At 45.3% G+C, this 21,336-nt stretch overlaps 1 protein-coding gene across 1 annotated transcript in view; it reads right to left on the reverse strand.

The window, feature by feature from the left end:
* LOC138265420 (T-kininogen 1-like) overlaps positions 1–21,336 on the reverse strand; it is a 96,634-nt gene that overhangs the window by 21,403 nt on the left and 53,895 nt on the right. Inside the window, exons 6-9 of the mRNA XM_069213117.1 lie at positions 13,778–13,859; positions 8,493–8,665; positions 2,949–3,056; positions 592–684 (exon numbers count right to left, since the gene is read on the reverse strand). Coding sequence (XP_069069218.1) covers positions 592–684; positions 2,949–3,056; positions 8,493–8,665; positions 13,778–13,859 — 456 coding nt within the window. The remainder of the gene's footprint in view (positions 1–591; positions 685–2,948; positions 3,057–8,492; positions 8,666–13,777; positions 13,860–21,336) is intronic.

Genomic DNA, 21,336 nt, shown 5'->3' on the forward strand with positions numbered 1-21,336 from the left:
AACGAGGCAGTGATCGCTTACAGTTTGGCCATTGTTGTGGAAGAACATTGGCTTTTCACCATGACAAAATGTATTACACTCGGTAACTATAACAGTGCCACGAAATTTACTCTGCTTGGTTTGGGATGTTGTAAGTGGTTGTGTGATGAAACACAATCTTATTATGGAAGTCTTTCTAAGGTCCACTCTTCACAGCAGGATGAGAATGGTCCTGCAAGGCTCCTCTTGCTACTGGTATTTGCTGACTGCTGTCCTTGTGGCACTACAAGGAGTAGGGAGGCAAGTGAGTTGGAAAGTTCAAGACCCAGATGTGCAAGATAGTTTTATTTATGTGCTATTTTAAGGACTGGAAATGTTTTAGGGTAACATATTGAATATATGTTTTGCAATTGTGAAATAATGACAAAATGTTGCATTGTCCTAAAACTCCAAACTTAAAGCAGCAGTGCAGTTGGACACCCCTCCGAGTGCAGGCATCGGCTGCGCCTCAAGCCACATGGGTTGGTTGATCAAGAATTTAGTTTTCTCCCCGGAGGTCCCTCGAACATTGATATTTCAGGAAAATATTGAAAGTTAAGGTTGACCGGTTACCTTAAAGTTAGGCAAGGAGCAATTGACCTCACGAGTCTCCACTTTATTCAGCCATTTTACCACGTGTATTGTTGCTTTGCAATTTTTAGGCGTCTGCAAAAAAGAAATGTATTAGTGCATTTACTTTGATACAGTACAATCAAATTACGCAACAGTTGTGTTAGCTAATAGGTGTGTCCTATGTCCAAAAGGCATCCTAATACTTCCTGGTGATTTTAATGCCAGATTAGTCAGTGATGGCAAAGTTATTGGTCACAGTTACTTGTCTTATTTGCTGTTCCTACAAAGACATGGCTAGACTGCAAGCAGCCATTTACAAAGCCACTAGAGCTCAGCAGCACAATCTATTGGTTTTGCCAATGCATTTTTGTCCTAGTAGCTGCTGTGGCTGCAGGTGTGCGTTTATGTATAACGTCAAGTACTTCCTTTGGAAATGCACGTTAAGTATCTTTTACAGTATTGTATTATGTTAATGTTGCTGTACTTGGGGGCGGGGTAGCTATTGCAGTGCTAAGGTGAGGCGGTGGTATCACAGGGGTACGGAAGGGCTGGCTGTTATTAAATTTCTGTGGTGGTATATTGCAGTTCTAAGAAGTTGTGTTGTAATTCTGTTAGGGTGTCTCAAAGCTGGGTAGTTGTTATTGTTGTGAGAAATGTCACTGTACTGTGGGGTGGTGTCACTGAGCTGTGCAATGCTAGGGGTATCACAGTGCCTGGGTATTATGTGGAGGGTGTTGCACGTCTTGTGGAAGGTGGTGCAATGATGGGTGTTCTCAAACTAAGAGGTTGGTGTTGCACAGGCGTGGGTGGTGTTGCCGGGCTAAGAGGTGTCTCATATTACTCGCCATTGGGGCTGCAGTGTTGCATATATTATATTGCAGTGCTGCAAGTTGATGTCACAACACTGGGTGGAACCACTTTGTTGGATAACTGTGCCATGATGAGAGGTGGAGTTAGGATGCTGGTGTTTCCTGAAACATGGTGTCACAGCACCGAGGGATGGTGCTGGAGGTGGTGTGTAGTGCTGGGAGGTGGTTTGGCAGTGCTGGTGTGTAGTAATGCAGTGCCAGGTGACAGCTCAGTGCTGGGTGTTAATAATGTGGCATTAGAGGGTGATGTTGCTGTGCAGGGAGAGGATATAAAAGGCAAGATTGCAGAGATGCCTTGCAGGGCTGCTGACGGGCTTCGGTTTTTGCATTGCTAGGTTGAAAAGAGGTGCAAAAGGTATACTGTCTTTGGACATTACTAGTTGGACTGCATTAAGGTACACAAACACAGCAAACCACAGGGCGAAGTAAGGCAATTTTCAGAGTACAGTGTTTTCCAAAGCAAGGTCGTGCCTTGCTGAATATTTCTCACTGCTTATCTTTTTGACTACCAAGATATTTTCTTACAACATGTCAGCTTGGTGCCTAAGGTTGTAAGACAACCTTTTCAGAAAGTTCATATGCTGGCAGCATGGCTCTGGTATACGATTATAAAGGTGTTTACTGAAAGTTAGAAAACCCACAATGATTGGTCAGCCGTAAACCCCAAAAATGTGAAAATAAAGATTTTTGGGTAAAAACCAGTGTGCTTGGCAACTGGATAATAAAAGATTAGACGTTATGAAACAAACTTAATACTTAGCTTACTTGGGAAGATCACATTTTACAGCAACCTGGTAAGGTTTTACTTCTACACTGAAATATTAATGACGTTCCACACTGCATAAAGTCTCAACTCCACCATCTACACTACTTTTGTAAGGAATTCAGATTGAAGGGCTGAGTGTGGGTTAAAGAAAGAAAAGATACATTGTGTTAGTTTGAAGACTATTGGCCTGATTACAACCACAGGATATTGGTTTCACCTCCCTTAAGGGAGCCAAGGCCAATATTATAGCGCACCTGCACCCTCTGCAAAGCAGACAGTGCGCATTCCTATGGTTCTGGGCAGGTCTCGGGACGGCCAAACATACATGCGCAGTAGGCTCTCTGTGTTGCCAGGCTGGTAAGAGCATGCACAGGCACCCAGTCTGCCTGGGAGCGCCCTGGCTGGGCGCTCCCAGACAATCCTGAGGCTGCTCAGAGCAACGTCAGGATTGGCCGCAGGGCAGGCTGGGCGTCTGTGTCTGCCTGCAGCGACGGGAGAGGAGGGGCGCAGAGATGGAGCAAGAGAGTGATTTAAAAAAAAAAAATGTTTTGCAAATTTTTAGTTTGCCCCCCCGCACTATCCCCACGCCGCCCCGCCCCAGCAAATCCCTGCGAGCCGCTCCTGTATAGTGATGGAGTCATTCCATTTTCATGGATAGTTATCAGCCATGTGAATGTGAAAAAACACATTTACCACGATTCCTGTTTTTGACGATTACTTACCGAAGTTTTATCAATCTCGCAGTCCTCATGCAGATTAGCATTTGCCTCCTTTGAGCAGTTCGTCGGCTTGATTTCGAAATTCACCTCATATATAGACCCAGCAACCACCTGAAAAGTAGATCAAGAACGTTGTTGAAAATACATTTTTTACTGAGCGATGAAGTCACAGCAGAAACAACCAAATAAATATGAAAATGAAATTCCAAGAGAGAAAAAGATTCAGAGACTTAGTGCATCAAAGACTTTTTCCAGGAATCATCTAACAGACCGAAATTATTATACAGTCCATTGGGGGTAGCTAGGGTACCACAGGCTTAAGTAAATATTAATATTATGGAGAGGTGTAATTACTTGGTGGTATCACAGCGTTACTCGAGATCTGTACCTCAGAGTATGAGACAAAGTAATAAAATATATTTTACTCCACTTTCAAAATTCAGAACACCCAGTGTTTTACTTGCTCAAAATTCCGACAGTTTTTACTTGGCAAAATCCAAGCAGGGAAAAGGTGCGGCATTTTGTATATTGCTGATAGGGGTGCACCTACCACGAATACAGTTTAGCTCCTGATAGCTAAACATACTCTTTGATTCCTAATGCAGACCTAAAACCGGATTGTATGTTATGTTTTGTGTTGTCGATTTTTGTCTAGTTCCTGTATGCCCACATGACGTCTGGGCGCTAGCACATTTGTCACAGGAAAAAAAATACAAAAAACAATGGACAGATTCCAAATATTTGGCCCAAACTAATCGTGTGAGCAGAAGAATCCAAAGGCAGATGAGCAGTGCAGAGTACGACTTTACTTCCGCATGGACGTGCGCTAGTACCAAAAAGAAGCCAGTGCTCTTTTGTGTCAACTTTTGCTTGTGTAATCATAGGGCTCTAGCTCCAACCGGAAGTGCTTTGTGTTTGCTGCGCTTACTTTCCCATGAATCGAAGACATTTTGATTTTAAACAGGGTTTTTCACGTTACTGGTTCTATCGAACAAAGGATGATGGAAACGCTGATAGGATTTCCAGGGATGGACTGTGCAACAGGATGCTTGAAAAAATTAATACAAGGGCAACAGCCTCTTGCGTTGTTATCCTTTAAGCCTCACACCTTTTTACTTACCTATTCTATTCTTTCCTTCCTATTTATGTAAGGGATAACACTGGATGCATTCTTCTTCCACCGAACCTCTTCTTACCATGTGATAATCCCTATTACTTACCTGGATCCTTCCGGAACTTGTTTTGAGGATGTAATTACTCCATTCATTTGTAAGCATGAAGAAGTGTTTTCTTTATTGTCTTAGGGCGTTTCTAGGTTTTTAGTTTAAAGGATGGATATTTGCTGTGACATTCCTAGCATGATTTACAGTAGAATATGATGCTGATCAAGACAGTTCCAGGGCAGCTGAAATCTATTCTCTCCCAAGAAAAGATGCAGAGTTGCCTGCTGTTGAATAAACTTCACTATTGGAATTTCTTCCTGAAAAATCCTTATTTTCCCTCATGTAAGGAGCTGGTTCTGCTTTTATGTTAAACGTTATGAGAGACATCCACTCAGATTGAGGCATTTTCCCCCCTCTTTTGTCCACGAGATACCAGCTTGGAGTGAGGCTGTGTTGAAGTGCTAGGATATTAGGAGTGTGGTAAGAATCTATTTGGAAGGTACTATGATTCACAAACTTGTATCCCTCCCTTTCCATGGCTCCATCCACATCTTTTCCTATGTACAGCACACTGATGCTTTCCATCTAAGTTTTTACATTATGTTTACCAATACAATCCATCTACTGCCTTTAGGCTTAGCCACAATTATACCAAACAGTTCACCTCTACTTTGAGGAGGTATGTACGACCTGCCTTAATAATGGAAATGTCTCAAATGGCACTCTGCAGTGGAATCAGAACAGACTACGATAGATTTTACCGCCTCATGCACTGGGCGTAAACAGATTTAATTGGTAGCTGTCATTCCACAATGGCCTGGGGAGTCCCAACACTTTAGTTTGCCATTAAAAACATAGGTGTAATGTACTATTTCCATTCGCAGCCCAGGGATTTGCAATTTGCACACTGGTTTGTGAATGAGAATGCAATAAGCGAAGCAACCTGTGTACTAGTAGGTCTCATCACAAATTGTCCATTCACAAGGTTTGCATGATAACCGCTTAATTGATCTAAATCAGGCAGATTTTAATTTGCAACCCGATTTCTTTTAGTAGCACAGATCTGTACTGATTTCTTTGTTTTCTTGCTTCCTTGATGAATGATACCGGAAGTTGCCAGCAAAAGTGACCCTCTTATACCCTTCAGGTAAAGGATATAACAGTTTAATAGCTTCACTCTAAGTAAGCAGTGCAGTGCCTTTTTCGGAGGGTGGGTCACACTCAAAACATTAGGACTAAGATGAGAAGGTTTATGACTGAGGCTCCCTGTTTTCCGGTTTTACTGATTTTTTACAGATAAACAGAGACAGAAAACAAAGTCATTTTATGTCTGTATTTATTATTGAAAATGGAAAAATACAGAAAAATCTGTTTCTTTTGAGTGACTTTCCATACTGTTTTCATCTGTTCCAAGCCAAACACAGGGCAGATAGATGGCATGGAGAGTAAAAAACAAGATGAGATTTCCTTGCATTGCAACATATGTCAACATGCATCTGTAGTTATTGCTAATACTTACCTGCGGGTGGATTGTTATGTTAAATTTGGCTGCTTAATTTGCTAAAACACAACAGGCGTCAAAGTATAAGCTCACATTTATTAGTTAAATAAATTTGGAAATATACCATTTTACACCTTCATTTATCCACAGAACACAAAATAAATATGGATAAATTATAATAAACACAGATGAATACAGACAGAAATGTAAACAAAATAAATACCATAAAACCGGGAGCCTTAATTATGACGCAGTGTAATGAAGACTACCTGTAAGTAACTGATAGGTGATGTTAGAAATGGGGACCTTAGTTGGCAGAGGTATACACCCTTGTCCAAGTTGGGACCACAATCCTAGTCAGGGTACGTCACACATAATCCAAATTATCCTGTGCCCACCCTCTGGTAGCTTGGCACTGAGCAGTCAGGCTTAACTTAGAAGGCAATGTGTAAAGTATTTGTGCAGTAAATCATGCAATAACACAGTGAAAACACCACAAAAATACACCACGCAGGTTTAGAAAAATATAAGATAGTTATCTGAGTAAATTAAGATCAAAATGATCAAGATTTGATAAGCACCAGCTGAAATATAACTTTTGCAATGATAAGAAGAGTTTTAAGTCTTTAAGAGTCAACATTTGTCTCTTGTGTGCACAAAGTACTTGGTATGCGTCAAAATTAAACGCACGAAGACCGCAGAGGAGGAGATGAGGGGAAAAAGGAAGGCGTGCTTTGGATTTCCTGACGCGCACTGTCAATGGGTCGATTCTTCCCACGCTGCAAGGGCTTTGCATAGATTTCCGGCATGCAGTCTTGGATCCTCCCTGCGATGCAGGGTCTTTTGATGCCCAGGGACGATGCATGGAAATCCTGGGCATGTAGGACGAAGTCACAGTTGCTACGTCAATCCGGTGTGGCGATGCATCAGAGTTTCGGTCGCATGGCAGGTGCTGCTTGGAATCCTCATGCAGGAAGTCGGGCTGCGTTGTTCCGGTGATGCGTCGATCCGGTATGGCTGTGCGTCGAAGTTCTGGTCGCAATGCAGATGCTGCATCGATCTCCACTTGGGGAGCCAGGCTGCGTCGTTCCGGTTCGGCGATGTGGTGATTCTTTCACCGCAGAGCAGGCTGTGCATCAATTCCGGCAGGCTGTGCCTCGATTGTTGTCACACAAGGAATTTCCTTGAAGGATAGAAGTCTTTTTGGCCCTGAAACTTCAGGAAAAGGAGGCAAGCTCAATTCAAACCCTTGGAGAGAACTTCTCAGCAGAGTCAGAGGCCAGCAAGGCAGCAGGGCAACAGCATGGCAGCAGTTCTTCACAGCAAAGCAGTCCATGTGAATCCTTTGGGTAGCCAGACTCTGGTTCAGAGTGTCTGTCCCTGAAAGTGTCTTATTTAATGAGGTCAGGGGCCCAGTGTATGTACCCAAAAGTGCCTTTGAAGTGGGGGAGACTTCAAAGAGTGGTTTTGAAGTGCACAAGGTCCCCTTTCAGTACAGGTCTGTCTGCCAGGGTCCCAGAAGGGGGTTTGGCAGTCCATTGTGTGAGGGCAGGCCACTAGCCTTTGAAATGTAAGTGTTTGGCCCCTCCACCCTTCCAGCCCAGGAAGACTCATTCCGTATGCAGATGAGTGCAGGTGTGACTGAGTATCCTGTGTTTGTGATTGTCTGATTGAAACACACAAGGGAGCTGTCAATCAGCCCAGCCCAGACGTGGATTGGAGACAGGCTATAAGGCACAGATGGATTTTAAGTGCACATGAATGCTCACTTTTGTAAAAGTGGCATTTCTAAAATAGTAATATAAAATCCAACCTCACCAATAAGCACGATTTTGGATTACCATTCTGGCCATACTAAATATGATCTATTTACCCCTTTCTGAGACATGGTTATGGGCCTACTTATGTGAGTGGCCCAACCAGTATTGCAGGCGCACTAGTAGCATTCAATCTAGAGGGCCTGGGCACATGTGGTGCACTTTAGCAGGGACATACAAACAGATCAAATATGCCAATTAGGTATGAACCAATGTTACCATGTTTTAAGGGAGAGAACATATGCACTTTAGCACTGATTAGTAGTGGTAAAGTGTGCAGAGTCCTAAAGGCAGGAAAACAATGAGGTCAGAAAAAGAGAAGGAGGAATGCAAGATGTTTGGGGGTGACCCTGCAGAGAGGCCATTTCCAGCAGGTGAGAAGAAAGACACAGATTATTACTTAAAGTCTGGGATCAGTGGTAGGCTGATGATTGATTTTCTAACTGGGTGCGGCGAGGGCAGCAAATTAATCTTTGAGCTGCAGGACCTTCAACCTTAAAAATAGTACTCTGTCCTTTAGACAGCTTTGAAGGCAAAGGCCTGATTTAGATCTTGGCAGATGGAATACTCCATCCCAAACATATGGATATCCTATCCACACTATAACAATCTCCATAGAATGTAATGGGATCGTAATACAGCGGATGGGATATCCCTTACATTTGTGACAGAGTATTCCCCTCCAAGATCTAAATCAGGTCCTTAGGGTCTTATTTAGAGTTAAGCAGATGGGATACTCCATCACAAACTCAACTGATGTCTTGTGTGCTGAATTACAACTGCACTAAAACCTATGGAACTTGCAATACAGAAGACACAATATCTGTCACGGTTTGACAGTGTTTAAATAAGGCTGTTAAAAGCCACATAGGCTGTTTGAGATGATTAGGCATTCCCAGAAGATGCTTGCAAATTGTTGCTTTGGAACAAACAAAAGAATAATTGATTTTCACTCTGCACTTTGCGTTTATGTTTTGTGCACACCACAATATTCCTTGTTGTCTGAGTGCCAGAGCTGCATAGAGCTGCTTATCCAGGGTAAACCAAGAAGACACTCCTTGCCTACCTGCTTGGTGGCTGCATGGATGTATGACACCCTATAAAGGAAAGTATAATTGCTCTCAGCATTGAATTTGTTCATTGTGTGAACCAGCGGCTCCAGAAGCTCTGTGCTGTTAGTCTCCAGCGACGTAGGGCAACCACGACATTCAAAAACAGGGGTTGGTACAACTTCTGAAACTGAAAGATAAAATAAATTTCAGAAACATGTGTCCAGTATTACAAACATCTATTCTAGAAATATTGGATTGGATTCATAAAACATTTGAATCAGTGCAAATTTTATTGTCATGCAAATTTGGTTTTGAGCAAAATACAAATTATGAATCTAGGAAAATACACAAGCACACACTTAAAACTGTTGTTGTTTCAAGATTAGCCTAAGGGTAATTTCCAGATAAAGGGTAGGTTTGTGGGGCAGTGGATGGTGCGGGGGCCTCCCACAATGGTATTGTACCTCTTCTTCTCGAAGGAAGGGCGGCAATTGTGCCCTTTTACAGATACCTTGCATCTTTTTTAAGTGGGGTACAAGTGAAAGCTGACATGTGATGTTACATCAAGCCGTATTACACTGGATGTTTCAGCCACACACTTACAGCACAGGATGCCCTGCTTCAGGGCGGAAAAGGCCTCATGCTGGAAGGGCTAAAGCTATTAGAAAATAATAAATATAAGTATGCAATTGATAAGCAATCCGGACCATGTGTCTTAAATTTTACATTATGAAATCCTTAAGAGGCCTGTCCTTAGCATGTTAACCTTTTGCTCCAGCAACCGAAGCCTGCTTGGTACAGATGGTCTTCATCCCTGTCCTACATGATGATGGCATGCTAGAGAATAGCTGAGCTGGGTGCATTACCAGTTCCTGTGGCAGTGCTTCCATCTTCCTCAGAATGCTGGGGTTCCTTTTGTGAATTAGGGACATGCACGTTTTCTGAGGTAGCGGAGCGGAGACGCGTACTCGCGGTTCGGCGTTTCTGGATCTATGCTAACGCTGTTTCTATAATATTGTGATATAACTTGCTTACGGATGAAACTATAACAATACTGAAAATACATTAATATTATTGGGTTCTGGATTCAAGATCTGGAGAGTTCGGTTTCTAATGGGAATACCTGATAACGATTGATAAGTGCGAATAATCATTGGATTTGTAGGAAGTGTCTAATTATGAGCCCTGAAGAAGTAGTTCGTGATGTATAAAAGAATTTCCCATGACGAAACACGTGTTGGCTTGAATTGTATTATCACGGATGGGTTACCAATTATTTGAAGATTTGTATTTGGATCTTTGGATTGGATTGGACATTGCAAACCTGCATTAAAATTGGATGCTTGGTTTCTTCAAGATCATTTATTTGAGTTATATTTGTATTACAATTGTTTGTGAATGGTGTGCCGCACACTGTATTATATGATTGTTGTTTTTTTTTTTTTTATATAAACCTTTAAGGGATGGGTGTTTTTCCCTTGTGCAGGCACCCCTCATCTCTTTGTTAATTTTTTTTTTTGCCACTTAGGATCCTGAGCGCCTTTACAACCCTAACATTTCACCCCATTAGCTAGGTCACGTTTTCTGAGGTAGGTTCACATATTTGCATTGTACATATTTCTGTGCAAGGGTGCTTAGAACAGTGAATGTTTTATTGTCTTTACGTTATTGAGTACAAATAAAATATTTCCCACACGAATGACTAACCTACTCCAGTGTTTCATACTGAAGGTTGGGTACCACAAGAGCAGTCAGAGAACTAGTTAAATATTTCCTAGTAATGGAGTAATGAAGGAAGCGCACTTGGAACTCTGGGAAAGCCTGGCCCCCCAGAGCAGCAACATTGCAATACACTGAGCAGCCATGAAATATTTTATCAGCCCCTAGGGCACATTGATCAGCCCTGATATAGCTAATGGTGAGAGTGGCAGTGAACGTATGGTGATTGGCTTCTGGTGCACCCAATGAGAGAACAAGGATCATTATAACTTAGTGGCATGAGCTTCGCTGAACCTGAGGAGAAGGACTTGAGGATCCAAGCACAGTGTACACCTAGGGAAAATTCTAGACAGAGCCGTATTATGTCCCAACTGAGAAGTTGATGTTTGCTAGACAGAGGAGGTGCAGGCTAGATGGAACAGGCCAGGTACCAGCTAACTCATTGGAACCCAAGTCATCGCAGCACTCACCTGCTACTCACAGACCTCCAGCAGATGGAGCAGCACATGCATAGGGCCTCAAGAAAAAATCTGCTACTGGCAAATTGGAAATGGCGTGGTGGTCATCCCTGCCACAAGACAGCTGAAAGCTCTGTAGATCTTGGGGCAGTGAATTAGCCAAGCTGTGTGAATCTACTTGCCCCTGAGTATTGAGCCTGTTAAAGGAAATGAAGAGGACTGCAACTAGGAGACCAGAACGCTGAATGGCACCCCACAATCCAGCCCACTCCTGTATGGGATCTGTTGGGACACATGCGAGATTCAGTAGACTCCAGCTCTGCCATCTCCTCTAGAGAAGAACAGTGGAATGTACTGTACAGCATAGTAGTGAGTGTACTGCCATACATCCCCGTGAAGCAGATCAAGGCAACAACAAGTTGCAAATTCATGATTTTCCTGATTCCCCAAATCCAACTTAAAGAAGATAAAGTTGCCTTGTGTCTGGGAGATCTGCCTAGTTCCTCTGCCAGCCTACTCTATCTTGATCCCATCCATGAGCTCACCTGATCCAGTTCTCTTTTGTGATTGGCAAAGGGCCACATGAAAGGGAAAAATGTTGATGCCGGAACCAAGAGGGGATGATATCAGCAGTTCAGATCTACAGCAGCCAGGAAATCAAACACCATCCTGGACAGTGAATATCTTCTTGGAGGAGACCGACCAGCACCTGTAGGGTGCCACATGTCCTTGCTTGGCCCGCAATCAGGATGATCAATGAGGAGAAACTGACAGTTGTGCAATTGCTTTAAGAACTGGCATTCACACAGAAGGAGCATGAGGATGCTCACGTCTCGCTTGTTTGTGGATGGTGCTGAGGTCCAATTTCCTGCTCTTAGCCCGATTGAGGCAATGCTTAAATCAACAGACAAATATAACTTATGCCAGCGACCAACAACTAATCAGGAATTGTGGATTCCACATAAACAGAGGAACAGAGAAGTGAACAGTGGGATGTCTGTGCTTTATGCTGGAGGGGGTGTTCTAATCCCTGGGATGCTGGTTTGATGCATCGGAAGCCTAAAGTCCCAGTGGGTGCAGGAAAGAGCAGACATTTATTTGTTTAAGGATTGGAGTGAGTAGCTTTGTGTCATATTGACACACATGGCTGTATGACAGAACTAAGCATGCCATTACCACACATGCTTTTACTACACTACCATTACCACGCATATACCTTTACCATGCAAATGTTTACCACCCACTCATCTTTCCCCAGCATGCTTTTACAATGAAAATATAAGTAGTATTTGTTTATAAACATATATATAAAAAATATAAATATATATATACACACACACACACACACACACACAAAATTATCTGCAAAATACTTACATTTTCGTTGTAAAGGCGTGCGGTGCAAATGTATATGTGTGGTAAAAATTTGTGTAGTAACGACATATGTGGTAAAGACACATGCACGATAATGGATGCATGGTAAAGGTATCTGCATGTTAAAGAGTGTTTTTTAATGCTGTTTCCTGACACACGTTCATCGTTGAACTGAATTAAATGTTTGGAAAATGGATGATGTTGTTAAGATTGGGAGTTTACCACTGGAAATTCAAAACATATTCATCACAAAATACTTATCTGACAGGCTTCATTTCACCCCACGTTAGCTAAGAGTCAAGATAGTATTTCTACAACGGGCCATCAAATATCAAAATGCAAGATTGACTCTGGAAAGTAGAGAGGAAAGAAAGAATTCAAACAATCACATATGCCCCTCTTGTCTGGACTACATGATACCTGTGGGTGCCACACTCCCTGTAAGTGAGCACACAATTTTGACCCAGGGGGTTTTAAAAATATTTTCTAAATTGTTTTGTGTCCCATATTAGTATATGGAAGAGAAATTAATAATTTTAATCTCTTGTTATAGACTATTTTGGTAGAACATTAAAGTAGAAAATATTGATATTTCAAGTGACCATTGTTGTGGACACATTTAAAAGTTGGAGCTCCATCTTTAAACTTTTATTTTACCTTCCCAACACTTAACTCATATACAAGTATTAAAGTCTCAGTACTATTTGTCTGGCTCAGGTTTCCCCAATGAATTGGTCGGGGGATATTAATAGTTCTCCAGCTACCTGTAAGTAGCTCTCCTGTGTCCAGCCCAGTCTACCAAATTAGAAGCTTTTGCTTTGGTTGAATCTCAATATGCATCCCAGAATTGAAAAGTGTATCCTTGAGATGAAAATATGGGCATTTTCAGAACCCGTAAAGTGATGTTTGAGGAAAAATGGCTGATTTTCCAAATTATATTTAAAGCTGTTATATGAGTGATAAATGAAGCTGCAGTGGGGAGACTTATTATTAATATTATTATCTTGGTGCCATGACATTGCAGCTATGGCTGTCATGTGCTACCCATCCAAAGGCATTCCACATCAGGAAAGCCATTTTTACATCACCGGTGGAAATCCTGCCTGATGCATTTAGTTGACCACTGCCGGTAATCTTGCATGGGGTGGCAAGTAATGTAGTCTTGTGTGAAATGGTCAGTGACCACTATTACAACACTATTAATATTAGTAGTACGGGATAATATAGCGTTAGAGCTTGCCGTAGTGGGCTATACTGGCCATTAAAGGCCCGCTCCAGTATTGAAGGCCCGAGCCGAAGGCGATGGCCTTTGATAAGGAAGCGGGACTTTAATTGCTAGTATAGCCCAACTACGAAGGGCTACAAGGCTAATAGAACATTTTGCCACTAGAGGGCAGAATGTTCTAATAAATTCCTCACGTAGCCTGAGGGGATTAAAATACCCTCTGGCTCTGTGAGGCCTTTGTTTACATCTGTTGCTGTGAACAAAGAACATTGGAATGTGGACGCTCCAGGCTTTTACCAGCCAGTAAAAGCCCAGAGCACTCCATTGTCTCCAAAGGAGCTTCCAATATTCTAATGTTCTAATTTTGATTAAATCTAAGTAGCTCTCAATACAGAAAAGGTTGGAGACCCCGAACTAACTCATGCAGCTTGCAGCGAAGTGGCAGGCATCTTCAGACCTCTTTAGGATCAGGAACATTCTTGCATCTTCATGGAGGTTTGAGTAGTCTGGTTTAGCATCTTACCTTCTACTTTGCAGTTTTGCTGAATTGCAGCTATCATACCGTTGGTGGCGACGTACACAGCAGCCTTGCAAACACCTGAAAGCTGTCAGAAAATATAAAATGGAGCTTACTGTGAAACGAGCAAAGCTACCACGAAAAGACAGAAAACAGAAATTTAAATAACTCGTACGACATACCTTTAATTTTCAATATCTAGTCATAAATTGTTTCTACATATAGTGGCATTTATTGACCTGAAAATGGGCAAAATTGGTGACGGAAATTTCACAAATTGAAATTGCAAACTCTGTTTTGTGCCTAAAACGGGTGTTTGCTTCCCGGCTGCGAACTGGGGAAGTGAATAGTGCACATGCGCTGTTTGTGCACCTCGTAATGAGTCAACTCATGCATGAAAGTAATCCATTGTTTTCTAGCTTGTCAGAGTGCAATTACATGCAAATTAGACTTGGTCCAGCTCAAACTGGTTGGCCTAAACAGGTGAAAGCGTGTCTAGGTGACTTGTATTCCCATGCAGATGGGACTTTGGGTCTCATTCCGAGGCTGGCAGTCTTCAGGGGAGGTCAGGATCACTGCTGCTGTGACAGCCTGGCGGTGGCGGAGATCGTATTCTTCCATGACAGCGCTGCATGCAGTGCTGCCCTGAGGATTGCGACCAAGTTCTCTGCCAGCCTTTTCATGTTGGTTTCACCACAATGAAAAGGCTGGCAGAGAACAGGTGCAGGGGGCCACAGGGGGACCCCTGCACTGCCCATGCACTTGGCATGGGCAGTGCAGGGGTCTCTCTGCCCAGCACCCTCGCAATATTCACTGTCCCTCACAATGTTAACTGTCTGCTGAGCACACAGTGAACATTGCAAAGGTGCTGGTTCACCCTGCAGGCGACAGCATTGCCACTGGCTCTATCATGAGCCGGAGACAATGCTGTAGCCTGTTTCCTTCTAGGCTGGCGAGAGGAAACTGAGGTTTCCGCCGGCTGGCCCAGCGGGAAACTCTTAATAGGCCGGCGGAGTGGTCACCACAAAGGCAGCGGCCAACCTGTCAGGAGTTTGGCGGACGGGCTTTCCTGTCTGCCAAACTCAAAATTAGGCTCTTTGTCTTGTGGCTCTGGCTGGACTGTCCCTTTCAGGCCAGGCCGACGACAGACATGCCTGCAGTTAATCAAAATACATATTGGACTGGAATACTGCCCCTAGTAACTACCATTGGCTCAAATTGTTGTTTTTCTCAGTGTGCCCTAATAAGAACGGTGCACGTGACCATACATGTAACCTGTACCTCCTCACTGACATGGCTCAACAACGCTGACACATGTCTGCGACAGACTGCAGATGAAACATGACCTGGCGTGTTGGGATCAACTATGCTCTTTGGGACAGAGCCAAAGCTATTTTGCATTGGGTTTCCCCATCTAAAGTGTCACAATGTGCAAAAATAGTATGGGCTGGGTTAGGGGCTAAGTAGTTACTGATGGCTGAGAATGCTTCAAGCACCTTGAGACCCTCACAGGTGAGTAGCTGCGCTTTACAAATATTGATTGATTGACTCCATCAGCCTTTTGCTGGTCTCAGTGGGATGCCTTAAGTGCATTGTGTATGCTCTGGCATGGGTCCAGTTGCTGCCCGTGCCTTGTTAACTTTGCATGGCCTCACTGTATTCTTATAAATCCTCACAAAAGTGCACCTCCAGTCTGTGTCTCATTGTTTACTAAATTGTTGAACAAAACAACAGCTACACCACAGGTCGTGAACCCTTAGAAACACATAAATTATGCATATTTTTCAGAAAGCTAATCTTGCCTGTTAAATGCCTATTTAATGAAGTCTCCTGATAAATCTTTTGGTAAAATTATTCAAACGCTGCTGATGAGTTGGTTAGGTGAAATGACTTTATTCCAGAAACCCACTTTTGTGTTCAATCATTGATAAAATCGATAGCTCAAGCAAAGAATTTGTGCCTTCTAGTGTCAAAGGCGGTTTACCACACAAATCAGAATCTCTGTTCCTCATCAATCTAAGGAGTGCATTTGATGAGGTAAACAGAGGGCAGCTAAAGCCCACCTTATGGATTTGTTCAACATGAGCGTGGATTAAAAACCCTAGGGTGATTGCCTTATATCAGCTCATTTGGCCAAATTGAGGTTGTGAAGTTGAGTACTGAGAACACAGGCTTTGATGGTTGAGAGAGGAGTATGGCAAGGTTGTGCACAACCATCTCTACCTTTAAAGCTATTAGTGAAATTAACAAGCTCTTGAATATTGAAACTATTCTAAGGTTGCAGAACGCTGCAGGGACAAGGCTGTAGGGGTATGTAGGGTCCTGTGGAGAGTTGGACGCAGTCCAGTGTTCCAGTCTTCCCACGGGAGCATACAGGCCTGATGTAGATGGTCGGGGCTGGGATATGCAGGGGGATTTGTAAGGGAGGGTTTAGGAGGAGGGTATATAGGGAGGGGGTGGAGATAGGGATCGGCCTCTTCTGCTCCAGCTTGTCGTGCTGCACTGAGGTTGGCCGATCCCTTAGGGAGTGTCAGGTGCATGTAGGACTATATTTAATCATGGCTGCAGGCCATGACGCTGCAGCAGTTTGGTCCGCGCTTAGCATTTTGGGCGAAGCCGGCCATGGTGATCTGCTCAGGCCTGGCGTTTTAGACCAGGCCTGGGTAAGGTTGTCATGGGTGCTGCGTGCGGAAACATAGAGAGTGGTGGCGGCGGTTGCCGCTTGCCGCTCCCCATCGAAGGAAGCGGGGAAAAAGGCAAAAAGTGGGTGGGGGCGCAGCGCATCCACCCCCCCTTCTCATAGGGTGACAGGGGAGCAGCAATGGGAGCCTCTATGAGAAGGGGGGGTGGATGCGCTGCGCCCCCACCCACTTTTTGCCTTTTTCCCCGCTTCCTTCGATGGGGAGCGGCAAGCGGCAACCGCCGCCACCACTCTCTATGTTTTCCGCACGCAGCACCCATGACTACATCTTATAGATGTAGGCTGGGGGGTGGAGCCTGTGAGTAGTGGGCTTTCTGGGAGCTCGGCAGGCCCCTCTGGGCAGGGCCAGCTGCACGGGATAGATACACTGCAGGCAGGGCAGGAGCCCACTGGGCCAGGTGGACCTCTCTGTGGCTGCTTTGCCAGCCACAGTACATAGGAAAGGCAAGGGAGAGGGGCCGTGTGGCAGCAAAGGAAAAGCAGGGAAGCTGCAAGTGGGGCCCCAGGGGGCCCACAGGTGGGTAGTGGGGGGGGGCTAATTTGAGATGTGCAGGGGAACAGTTGGAGGTGTGTGCCCATGGACGGGGGGTGGAGTCACAGCAGCACCCATCCATTGACTGGTCGGCAGTAGACATTGAGGCCCGTATTTAAGAGCAGAGGAGGCTAGTCGTGGAGATGGAGGAAAGGTGGGACAAGTTATGCAAGGAGAGGGGGGAGGCGGAAGGGACGTCATGGCACGCAAAGGGGAAGTCAGTGGGGGTCAGTGGGGGCCACACAGAAGGGCACGTTTCGGGGCAGGGCAGCTGGGTGTGGGTCCCTTATGAGTGGGGGATGGATCAGGAGGCTGGTGCGGCTGGTGGGACAGGAAGCATGACGGCAACACAAGGCGCACACAGCCCAGTGCAGCACGGGGAGTCAGTGCCAGCGTCAGAGGTTGGCAGAAAGGTGACAAAGGCAATGGGGTGCAACACGCCCCAGGACGTTGGTCGGAAGCCATAGAGAGGTCTTCGGCGGCCTTCTCTACACCATGGGAACGCATGAAGCACATGCCTGGCTTACGCCATGGGGGACTCAGCCTGGATGCAGAACATGACAGGTTGAGGCAGCAGGTGCTGATGAAGTATGGGGTGTGGACGAGGAAGATGTGTTTGAGTTGGATTATGAGGAGAACCTGGATGACTTGGAGGATGGGGAGATTTGCGACAAAGAGGTTAGCGGGGTACAAGGAAAGGGGAAGGGGCGCAGGAGCGGCGCAACACCCTCCTCTCTTACTGTTTTGCAGACTTCAACGTCTAGCACACAAGGGCTTGAGGTATCCCTGAAAAGAAGGTGGCGGGCGCACGTCATCATTGGATGCTGGTACTCCTGGCCATGTTGTCCAAGGTAACAGGGACTGGTGGGCCCCATGGGGGGATCGGAGGGGCAGGGCTGACGTGGCTCAATACAAGTCTATTGGTGTTGGGGAGGACTCGATACACACTACGCCTAGTACAGGTGCGGTAGTTGTAGGCGGTAAGGACCAGGTGGCTGAAACAGTGCTGCCGCCACAGGGTGGGAATGGGGGGGGGGGGGCAGCGGCAAGTGGGGATAAGGAGGAGGACGCCAAGGAGGGGGCCGACACAAGAAAAGACTCCCATATATGGGACTTGCTATGCCTTTGGGGTCGCATGTAGCGGATAAGACTAAAGTAAAGATTTGGAAACACGAGTATGTTGACATGTTCAAACTCCTTCACGGGGATATACTGGCAAAGGAAGGCTCTAAGGAAGAGGAGTGGGAGTTGACATGTAGGCCTTGGGTCCCCAAAACTATGGACAATTGGACCTCTGCATTTTTTACTTACGCCAGTATTTACTGTGAAAAATACCCTGACACGGCCATTGCCATGTTTAAATACATGGACATCATTTGTAAAGCCCAAATGCTTTTTGGGGGTTTTGCGTGGCTGAGCTATGATGAAGAGTTCAGGGCCAGAGTGAGCGTTAATCCTGAAAAGCCATGAGGTGACGTGGATTCGGAGATAAGGATGCAATGGATGGCTTGTTCACATTCAGTGGCATCCACCCACACGGCTAGTGGTCTCCAAGCCGTTTCAGCAGCATCTCTCTCAGGGAGGGGCGGGTATGGCACAGAGGGCCCCAGTGCCTAGCTCAGGAGCATATTGGAACTTCAACAAGGGGTTTTGCTCCTGGCACTCCCTGTAAATTTAAACATGAGTGTTCCAAATGTGGAGGGAGACACCCAGTTATCCTATGTTTTTTTCCTTGCTAGTCCGGCAGAGCAGTGGAGATCTACCAGGGGCAGAGGGGGGCAAGGCACTCCTGGGCCGAAGGGTGCCTATTCCAATTGAGTTGGAAGGTTACTGCCCTGGTTGTGCATGCACCCGGATACGGACATGGAGCTCAAATTGAAATGGGGTTTCAGAGAAGGTTTCCGGGTGGGATACCAAGGGCCTCAGTTAAGAAGATGGGTGGACAATCTGCAGTCAGCTAAGGCCATGCCTGAAGTAGTGGCGACTAAACTGAGTAAGGAAGTGGCAGAGGAGAGAATTGTGGGCCCCTTTTATGAGTGGCCCATGGATGATTTGATGATTTCACCTTTGGGAGTGGTAACAAAAAACAGTAAAGGGGATTTCCGGCTGATATATCATTTGTCATGGCCCTAAGGGGCATTGGTGAATGATTTACTCGCACTGGAGGATACGCGAGTGGTGTACTCCTCGGTAGATGATGCTATTTGGTTCATAGGAGGGTGTGGCAAGGTTGCTGAGCTGGCTAAGTGCGACATAAAGGCAGCTTTTCGGTTGCTCCCCATTCACCCCGGTGACTTCTTTCTTCTGGGATGCAGTTGGGTGGGGCCATTTATGTGGACAGAGTGCTGCCCATGGGGTACAGAATTTCTTGTGCTTTGTTTGAGGTGTTCAGTACCTTCTTGCAGTGGGGTTTTATACAGGTGCGTGGACATCGGATGGTGTTGCACTATTTGGACAATTACCTTTTTGTGGGGACGCCTCATTCTGACTTGTGTAGTAGGGCGTTGCAGTGTTTTGAGCAATTGGCATGGAAGTTTGGGGTGCCCTTGGCTCCAGAGAAGACAGAGGGTCCTAGCTGTGTTTTGACATTTTTGGGCATCGAACTAGAAACAATGACTTTCATGGCGCAGCTGCCTGCTGTGAAGGTTGAGGAGTTTCTGCTGTTGTTGAGGCAGATTAGGTCGAGACAGAAGATTGAACTGCACGTGGCCTAACAACTCCTAGGTTTCCATAACTTTGCATGTAGGTTGGTCCGGGGTGGTAGGACTTTCTGCAGCGCATAGGGCTAGTGATGCTAGGCGCATCCCTCCCTCATCACAGGATTCGGTTGACCATGAGTTTGCGAGAAGACATCAGGGTATGGGACTTGTTCTTGACATAGTTCAACGGGGTCTCCATGTTCTTTCGGAAGGAAGACACTGTCTAGCAGGTGCAGATTTTTTCAGATGCAGCTGGTGCCTCTGGTTTTGGTCTTTTCTGGGATGGGCGATGGTGTGCAGAGACATGGATTGCGCAGTGTTTGAGTCAGGGCATGAGCATTGCCTTTTTAGAATTCTTTCCTCTGTTTGTGGCTTTGTCGGTGTGAGGTGGCGAACTGGCCAACAGGACAGTGATGTGCCATGTGGATAATCTGATAGTGGTTGAATTGGTGAACAGAAAAGGGCCAGGGATCTCAGGGTGCTGCTTCTGCTGAGGAGGTTTATGTTGCATTGCTTGACTTTGAATATCATATTTAAGCTGCGCATATTCCAGGGGTCAACAATTCCACTGCAGATTCCCTGTCTTGTTTGCAGTGGCAACGTTTCTGCCAATTGGCGCCTGGCGCAGAGGAACACAAGACAGAGGTCCCGGCAGACATTTGGAAGTGGGGGGCATGATGGTCATGGGACTGGTGGAGATGTAGCTAGCCGAAACAACCCTCAGGAGTTATCGCCTTGCATGGTTGGAATTTCAGGATTTAGACGTTTTTGGAGGGCACTTTTGGAGGCAAGACCAGGGAATGCTTGAGGCTCGGGTGCTGCGTTTTGTTATATTTTTGATTCAGAAGGGTTTATCGCCCACCACGATCGGGGGTAAGTTGGCAGGAGTGTCTTTTTATGGGAAGTTGTTTTTTGGTTGGGACCCAGCGAAGGATGACATTTTGGGAAAAATTATGAAAGGATGGGGGAGACCGAGCTGGGTCCGGTGCAGTGCGTGAGGCTATTACGTTTGAGTTGCTTTTGGCCATTTTGCATGTCCTGTCTTTTTGTTGAGTGAATCCCCATGAGGTTGCTCTTTTTTATTTATGTATGATATGAATGTTTTTTGGGGCATTTCGTGTGTCTGAATTATTGGGTGTTGGGAAAGCTTGTGGTATAGGGGTAGGAGATGTGCAAATGCAGGGTGAGTGCTTTGGGATTTGGATGAGGCGATCTAAGACGGATCAACTCAGAAAGGGGAAATGGATATGGTTGGACAATCGGGGGTGCTGGAGGCATGGCCAGCAGGGGAATGGGACAATTTCAAGGTGCACAGGGTGGGTAGACAGGACAGCGTGTTTTGTCATGAGAATGGTAAGAAGCTTACAGCTTTCCAGTTGTTTTGAGAATGGTATTGAGACGCTTGTGGAGACAGGCGGGTAACTTTGGTACTCATTCCTTCAGGATTGGCGTGGCGACTGAAACGACACGGTTGGGATCAAATCAGGCGTATTGGGCAGTGGCGGTCCAAATGTTGCAAAAGATATGTAAGGGCCTGATTTTATGCTTTTTAGGGACGTGGTAGGTGTTTCAAGCTTGGGGTTGGGTTTCGTTTTTCAGGTATGGGGTTTTCTGAGATGGGAGGGGGGAGATA

The sequence above is a fragment of the Pleurodeles waltl genome, chromosome 11 (assembly GCF_031143425.1).
Source record: "Pleurodeles waltl isolate 20211129_DDA chromosome 11, aPleWal1.hap1.20221129, whole genome shotgun sequence".
Taxonomy (NCBI): Eukaryota; Metazoa; Chordata; class Amphibia; order Caudata; family Salamandridae; genus Pleurodeles; species Pleurodeles waltl.